This window comes from Marmota marmota, unplaced genomic scaffold (assembly GCF_001458135.2).
Source record: "Marmota marmota marmota unplaced genomic scaffold, marMar, whole genome shotgun sequence".
NCBI classification, from domain to species: domain Eukaryota; kingdom Metazoa; phylum Chordata; class Mammalia; order Rodentia; family Sciuridae; genus Marmota; species Marmota marmota.
The window spans coordinates 1,618,372-1,626,685 of NW_026000253.1; the positions used below are offsets into that span (position 1 = coordinate 1,618,372).

The 8,314-nt window shown below is 40.8% G+C and overlaps 1 protein-coding gene across 1 annotated transcript in view; it reads right to left on the reverse strand.

Annotated features, from left to right (window-relative positions):
- Positions 1-5,743: 5,743 nt before the first annotated feature.
- Positions 5,744-8,314, reverse strand: part of Wdr13 (WD repeat domain 13) — a 14,208-nt gene continuing 11,637 nt past the window's right edge. The window contains exon 7 of the mRNA XM_015506449.2: positions 5,744-5,801. Coding sequence (XP_015361935.2) covers positions 5,759-5,801 — 43 coding nt within the window. The 3' untranslated portion in view covers positions 5,744-5,758. The remainder of the gene's footprint in view (positions 5,802-8,314) is intronic.

Genomic DNA, 8,314 nt, shown 5'->3' on the forward strand with positions numbered 1-8,314 from the left:
ATATATACATATATATATATATTGCTGGGGATTGAACTCTGAGGCACTTGACCACTGAGCCACATCCCTATTTTGTATTTTATTTAGAGACAGGGTCTCACTGAGTTGCTTAGTGCCTTGCCATTGCTGTAGCTGGCTTGGAAGTCATGATCCTCCTGCCTCAGCCTCCCCAGCTGCTGGGATTACAGGCGTGCGCCACTGCACCCAGCATGATGGGATATTTAATGGATTCATTTGACCTGACTATAGTCATCTTTAGTCATAACCACCATGACTGCCTCTGAATAACCCTGGTGACTTGTCCCTCATAGTTTCCCAGCATCCTATAAATAGACAAAACCATTAGAGTGTTATGTGTTGAAGCTTTATGATGGACACTGGCATTCAGCACCACAAAGGTTCCTGACCCAAATCACAGGAATCCACTGGTCTTGCTGCCACTGTAACACATTTTTATTAGTAAGTGCTCAATAAATTGCACTCTGTACAATCTTTGATCAATATGCCTCTTTCTTTGGTTTCATGGCACTTGGGGCCAGTTTTCATACACTAAAACAGGACTGTTCCAGAATAGATATTAATACATAAAAGACTGCAGTTTCCACTTTAGATATGATCTCTTCCACTTGCTCTTTCTCTCCTTCCCTTTCTCCCTCCTTCTCAGATTGGAGTCCAGCTATCATGTAAAGAAGTCCAGGATGTTAAAATGGTTACATGAAAAGGAGAGTCCTTAGGGCTGTGGTTGTAGCTTAGTGGTAGAGCACTTGCCTAGCATGTGTGAGACACTGGGTTTGATTCTCAGCACCACATATAAATAAATAAATAAAATAAAAGTCCATTAAAATATTTTTAAAAAAGAAAATAAAAGAAAAAGAGGGTCCCTGGAGGCTGAAGCCACATGGAGACCTGAAGTGCCCCTGCCAACAGCCAACACCAACCATCAGTCACATGAGTGGGACTTTTTGGAAGCAGAATCTTCCAACCCCAGTAAACCTTCAAATGACTGCAGCCCCAATGAAACCTGGTGAGAGACCCTGAGCCAAAGCTGCACCTAGATTCCAGATCAAAAGAAAGAGTAAGATAAAATGTTTCTAGTTTTAAGTGATTCAAAAAAAATTTTAGACAAAATGTCTCAAAGGATAATGATCAAGCTTATTTTCAAAGAAGCCAGTGAATGTCACCTCTGATTTATAAAAGTAGATAAACAAAATTTTTATAGAGGAAATATCTTGATATATAATATATAATAACACTGAGATATAGTACCCATAATATGCCAAGAATATCAGTTGGCTGGGGTGTAAGTCAGTGGTCAAGCACTTGCCTAGCATGATTTTTTCTAAGTGTCCTGGTGAAATCTCAAAGAGAGTTCTAGGCACTCTAGGCACAGAAGAGATCCTAAAACATCAATCTAATTTATTTTTTTCAATATTTAGGTGTGATTTGGGTAAGGCAAAAATCAAAAACTTCATCGCAGGAGATTTGGACACTTCATTAAAACAGGATCATAGGTGCCTGAGACATAGTATCAGTTTCCTATTTAACCAAAGGACAATAAAACATATAAAAATAAACATAGAAAATAACACGATTAGGACTGGTGCTGTGGCTGTAGAGCACTTGCCTAGCATTTGCAAAGCCTTGGGTTTCATCTGTATCATGCATGAATGCGCGTGCACACCACATCCCACCATTCACAAAGAAAACAAAAGAAAAGAAAATGCAACATAATTCTAAAAAACTTAATTGAGAAAATTGTATTCTTCATATTTTTCTCCAAAATCAAGGATATCATAAAGCCAATATAAAGTACAAAATGGGGGCTGGGATATAGCTAAGTGGTAGAATACATGCTTAGCATGTATGAGGCTCTGGGTTTGATCCCCAACACCAAAAATGATAACGACAAAGCATGGAAAAATACTCCAGTTAGACACAGAGTCTTTGCTCTCTAGGCAGATTAAACAGAAAGTAAGTAATAAACATTCATGTTTTTATTCTTTTTATTGGGTGGGAATGCTGAGGATTGAACTCAGGGGCAGTTTGCCATGGAGCTACATCCTCAGCCCTTTTTTATCATTTTATTTTATTTATTTTTTGGTACTGGGGATTTAACCTAGAGGTGCTTACTACTGAGCTACATTCCCTTTTTAATTTTTATTTTGAGACAGGCTGTCAATAATTTGCTGAGGGCCTTGCTATGTTAATGAGGCCAGCCTTGAACTTGTGATCCTCCGGTCTCAGCCTTCCAAATTGCTGGGATGACAAGTGTGCACCACCCCATCCAGCTCCATTTTTAATTTTGAGGCAGGGTCTTACTAAATTGCCAAAGCTGGCCTTGAACTTGCAATCCTCCTGCCTCAACCTCCTGAGTTGCTGGGGTACAGGCTTGCACCACTGCATCTAGCTAACCATTCATGATTTAAGAAAAGACAATAATAGTAAACCAAGAGGATGAGCAAATAGGTCCATTAAAATTAAGTAAACTTCTCTCAGATGTGAACACATTGTGTAGGCTCCTCTAAGACTCGGGCATTATAAACCAAAGCAAATCAATTTCACTTCTCAAAGCTTCATTTTTCATTGTTCTTTTTCATATTCTAAAATGGACTGACACTTTACTTAAGAACAGATGTCAGGAGCACATAATGTCAGAGCTAATTTCATAGGAATTCCCAACTGAACCAGGTATGGTGGTGTGCATCTGTAGTCCTAGTTATTTGGGAGGATTTTTGTTGTTGCTGTTGTTGTTGTTGTTGTTTTGATTGAATACAGGATGCTCTATGACTGAGCTACATCCCCAGCCTTTTTTATTTTATTTTAAGACAGAGTGCCTATGTTCCCCAGGCTGGCCCCAAGCTTGCGATCCTCTTGCCTCAGCCTCCTGAGTAGCTGGGATTATAGGTCTGCACCACCACATCCCACAATGCTTATTAGTCTTTATTAATAATCATAAAGAGATTCTTTCATTTAATAATCATTACAAAATTATTTGTGGATGCCCTCCAAAGATAGGAAAGCATGGCCAGGCATGGTGGCACACACAAGTGGCTCAGGATGCTGAGGCAGGAGGACCATGAATTCAAAGCCAGCCTCAGCAACTTAATGAGGACCTAAGCAACTCAGAGAGACGCTGTCTCTACGTAAAACGCAAAAAAAAAAAAATGGCTGGGGATGTGGCTCTGTGGTTAAGCACCCTACATTTAATCCCCAATCCACAAAAAATCAATAACTTGCCTATAAACACATCAAAAATAAAAATATTACAGAGCAGACAGAATGGCCTAGGCCTACCTGTTTATTTGACCTTATTTGACCCATGTGAGGAGGAGCAGAGAGATATGCAGTAAAAATTCTTTTTCTTGACTGCCACTAGTATAGCCCTTCTAAATCTCCATATTTATTTCTGTATTCCTGCTCAAGAACCCACTGTGGCTCCCTCCTTCTGGTTCTCATGTAGATCCAGGTGACAGATGATACCAAGCTGTCATCTATCTGCATATGTATTGAGGTCAAGGTGTTCACTGTGTGTCACATTCATGACAAGCAAAGCCAGAGGTCACTGCTACTCTTATTCTGTGTCACTAGGTAGATGTTACAAGATCATGGGGAATGTCAACTCCCTGTGGGTAATGATTTTATCTATTTTGTCCATTCTTACACTCCAGCACAGTGCCTGGAAAATGTAGCAATTCAGTCAACATATATCAGAAAAACGAATGAATTTATTTCCCAACCCTCAAATGAGTCTTAAGGGCACTGAGGCATAGAATAGTTAAGTCACTAGTCCAGGACCATGTGGTGTAGTAATGGGAAAAAATGAGATTTTTTACCTGGGTCCCCATTAAGTACCCAGTGGCTATCCATTTCTTTTCTCATCCCCTCTCCCCACGACTTTCCTGGCAGTGATAGAGAAGGATACACACTACCCAGACCTCCTTTCAAGGGCCCATTGCGCAGCTGCAGGGAATATAACACGCAGGCAGTCTCCAACTGTCAGTGCCATCAAGGTCTTCTCCAGCTGCAGAGTCAAGCGCCACCCTCCTGTGATTGTGCCCTTCCTGGGAATATAGTCTCCTTCAAACAGGAGGCATCTGCTGTGCCATCCCTGTCCCAGAGATCTCCACTGGGTTGGCCAAGTGTTTGTGTGGCCTGTGTCGCCCTTCAGCTTTCCCTCTGTCCAATCCTGCCTCCTCCTGCTTCCCTTTGCAGGAATTGATCCCTAATAAAGTTGTTGTATTCCAAACTCCATCTCAAATTCTACTTCCAGAAAACCTATCCAATGACATTGACTGTCCAGCAAAGTCCCAATAAAGTGCCCCAGTGAAATATTGGACCTAACATTGCATTCACCAAGAATGATGCCAGTTTGGGGGAAGCAGAGTAGTGGAATGGCTACCTTGCTTCTCAGCTGAATATTAGAATAGTTGAGTTCAATAAAGCTTACCTGAGAAAATTGGAGGGGTGTAACGTGAAATATAAAATGCAGGAATTGACCTTAGGGAATGTCACGGGCAGTCTGTTCTATAAAGCTGAGCCCCGCTCTCCTTCTTTGCTCTCTGGTGCCATGTTCCCAACTGCTTTCTTCTGCCACGGTCTTCCACTATGATGTTCATCCTCACTTGGGTCCCAAAGAATGGAGTCAGCTGTCTATGGACTAAGACCTCTGAAACCATGAGCCACAAAATAAACTTTTCCTTCTCTAAAGCTGATCCCAGAACAACCAGGCAAGTAAGATAAAGCAAGAAAACCCAGGACTGGCTTTTATTCAGAATACTTTTGGGCCAGGGCAGTGGCACACACCTGTACTCTTAGCTCCTTGGGAAGCTGGGACAGGGCAATTGCAATTAGAAGGCCACCCTTGGCAACTCAGCAAGAACCTGTCTCAAAATGAAAATAAAATAAAAAGGGTTGGGGATGTAGCTCAGTGATGAAGCGCTGAGTATCCAGTACTACACACACACACACACACAATTATTGTCAGAATTTAAATTATGTCGTTTGATGTTTTCAGTATTTTAAATACTTCCTTGATGTTTCCTTAGTATTCCACCTTTTGTTATGGAACTATTTCTCATTCTTTTCAAGTGATTTGGAAATTCTACCTCTGTTTTGTGTGTGTCTGTTTTTCATGGTACTGGGGAGTGAACCCAGGACCTCACATATGCTAAGCAAGCACTCTACTACCAAGCTACATCCCAAGCCCTTTTTATTTTGAGACAGGTCTTACTAAGTGGCCCAAGCTAGCTTTAAGCTTCCTCCTGCCTTAGCCTCCCAAGTAGCTGGGATTACAGGTGTGTGCCACCAAGGTCTGGCTTCTATCTTTGCTTTTAATTCAATTTGTGGTTACCTTATGGGTTTTGTTTGTTTTGGTATTGAAGTGCTGAGGATTAAACCAAGGGCTTTGCACATGCTAGGTAAGTGCTATTCTCCTGAGTTACATTCCCAGCCCCACCTTTGGGCATTTTTTTTTTGTGTGTGTGTGGTGCTGGGGATTGAACCCAGGGACTTGTGCATGCCAAGCAAGCACTCTACCAACTGAGCTATATCCCCAGCCCCCAGGCCTTTTTTTATTAATTGTTGATGGACATTTATTTTATTTATTTATATGCAGTGCTGAGAATCGAACCCAGTGTCTCACACATGCTAGGCAAGTATTGTACTGCTGAGCTTTGCTCCAGCCCCCACCTTAAGGTTTTTTAAAAAAAATGAACTTACCTACATTTATGTAATTATCAGCAGCAGAATTAAAGAATATCTATCCATTTCTTCTCTCTTTTGGGAATGGAGTGTGAACTCTCCTTGGGTCACACAGATGGATTTTAATGCTATGAGAGTCACACTTGGAAGTAACAGAATGGGAAGTAGACCCCCATGAGTCACACAGCCTACAGTTTGGAAATGCAGGGGTCAGACAGACTGGGTATAGATACTCCTAATGTCATACTAACTGTGATATGAACACTTCTGGGGTCCCAGCCTGAAGTATGGACACTTATAGAACCACACAGAGTAGGGAGTCAACAGTCTTCTGGTAACCAAGACTAGAATGTGGACATTCCTGGTTACATGTGCACTGGGGTACGAACTTTTCTGGGTCATACACACTGGGGTATGATCACTTCTTGGGTCACACAGGGCAGGATGTGGAGACTCCTGGGGTCACCTAGAGTCAGGTATAGATAATAGGGACACATTCTAGTCTGTGTCTCCACTAGAATCCACATTTATTTCTGAGAACACCCCATTATATCCTGACTATAGTCTATTTCCCTAGGAGTGGCTACTTACAAGTTCAATAGTTTTCATTTCCTATATTTAAAATTAGAACAAAATGCTACTAATGCTATAATATTTACCATAAACTTAGGTTTGAAATCTTATCAAAGAGGCATGGCTATTGAAAGACTTAACAGTGGCCTACATTCATGATCAGAAAATAGTATATGGTGGATAAAGAAAATGTGGTACATATACACAATGGGATATTACTCAGCTACAAAGAATGAAATTATGGCATTTGACAGTAAATGAATGGAACTGGAGACTATCATGCTAAATGAAATAAGCCAATCCCCCCAAAAAACAAAGGCCAATGTTCTCTCTGATATGCAGATGCTAACACACAATAAGGGGTGGGGAGAGGGAAGAACATAAGTTCACTGGAGTAGACAAAGGGGAATGAAGGGAAGGAAGGGAGGATGGGAATAGGAAAGAAAGTAGAGTGAAGTGGACTTAACTTTCCTATGTTCATATATGAATACATGACCAGTGTAACTCCATATCATGTACAACCACAAGAATGGAAAGTTGTACTCCATACTCCATGTATGTATATGTCAAAATATACTCTACTGCCATGTATATCTAAAAAAGAACAAAAAATGAAAATAGGGCATGGATGTTGAACTAGTTAACCTATGCCAGGGTGAGTGAATGAGAGCTCTAAAACAAGAGAGTATTGATGGCAACCTCACTAATCAAAGCCCTGTTTAAGCTCAAGTCAGAGGGGCATTAAGAGTGGTGGCCTTGGGTTGGGGTTGTGGCTTGGTGGTAAAGCACCTGCCTAGCATGTGTGAAGCCCTGGGTTCAATTCTCAGCACCACATAAATAAATAATACAACTAAAAATATTTTTTAAAAAAGAGTGGTGTCCTTATCAGAGGCCAGGGCTGAGGCAACACTATCAGGGGAAAGTTGATAGTGAAAAAATGAACAGAGATCACGATTACAGTTCAGATAAGAGGGGCATTAATGAGATAAAAATTAATACACACAGTTCAATAAGAGACCAGAAAATCACTGATCATGGAATAAAGAGGGACAGATTTGAGGTCAGATAGGAGGAACCAATAATTTTAATTAACAATTATTCTGTTTGATTATCTAGATGGAGGTGTGAGTGCAGATAGAATAATCAACAAATCCTTGAATTCAGACTTGAGGGATATGAATGGTGTAGTAGTTAACAGAGGCCCTAGTTTAGGGTGAGACCAGAAAGAAAGAGATGAGGACAACTAAATGAATATCTGAGTTTGAGGTCAAGAAGGGAACAGATTATGGAATATTTAACAGAACCTGGGGAAGTTCAGACTCTGATGTTGGAAGCAATAACAACGGAACAAGTTCAACAGCAGATCCTCAAAGCACTGGTGATGGAGCATCAGAGGATTCAGTTCAGGGCTAAACCAGAGGGAACTGATGGTGGTATATTTAACAAGAACTGGGGTTGAAGATAGGCCTGGAGCGGAAAGATTTTGCAACAGTTAATTGACTGTGCTAGGAAATATTTTTGATTATGGAAGAGTAAGCATTTAAGTGCTGGCTAAAAAAATTGGACAGACTAAACCAGGTGTGGTGGCTCATGCCTGTAATCCCAGCAACTCAGGAGGCTGAGGTAGGCAAATTCCAATTTAGAGGCCTACCTAAGCAACTTAGTGAGAACCTGACTCAAAATTTAAAAGAAAATTAAAAAGGGCTGGTGATGTTGTTTAGTGGCAGAGAACCACTAAATTCAATCCCCAGAACCAATTTTTTTTTTAAATGTAAAAAAAAAAGAAAAGAAAAGAAAGAAAAAGAATCAGACCAGAAAGTAAGGAGTAAGGATAGTGGAAGAGCATTCATTAAGAGCCAGGATGAGGGCTGGGGATGTGGCTCAAGCGGTAGCGCGCTCGCCTGGCATGCGTGCGGCCCGGGTTCGATCCTCAGCACCACATACAAACAAAGATGTTGTGTCCGCCGAAAACTAAAAAATAAATATTAAAAAAAAATTCTCTTTCTTCTCTCTCTCTCTTTAAAAAAAAAAAAAAAAAAAA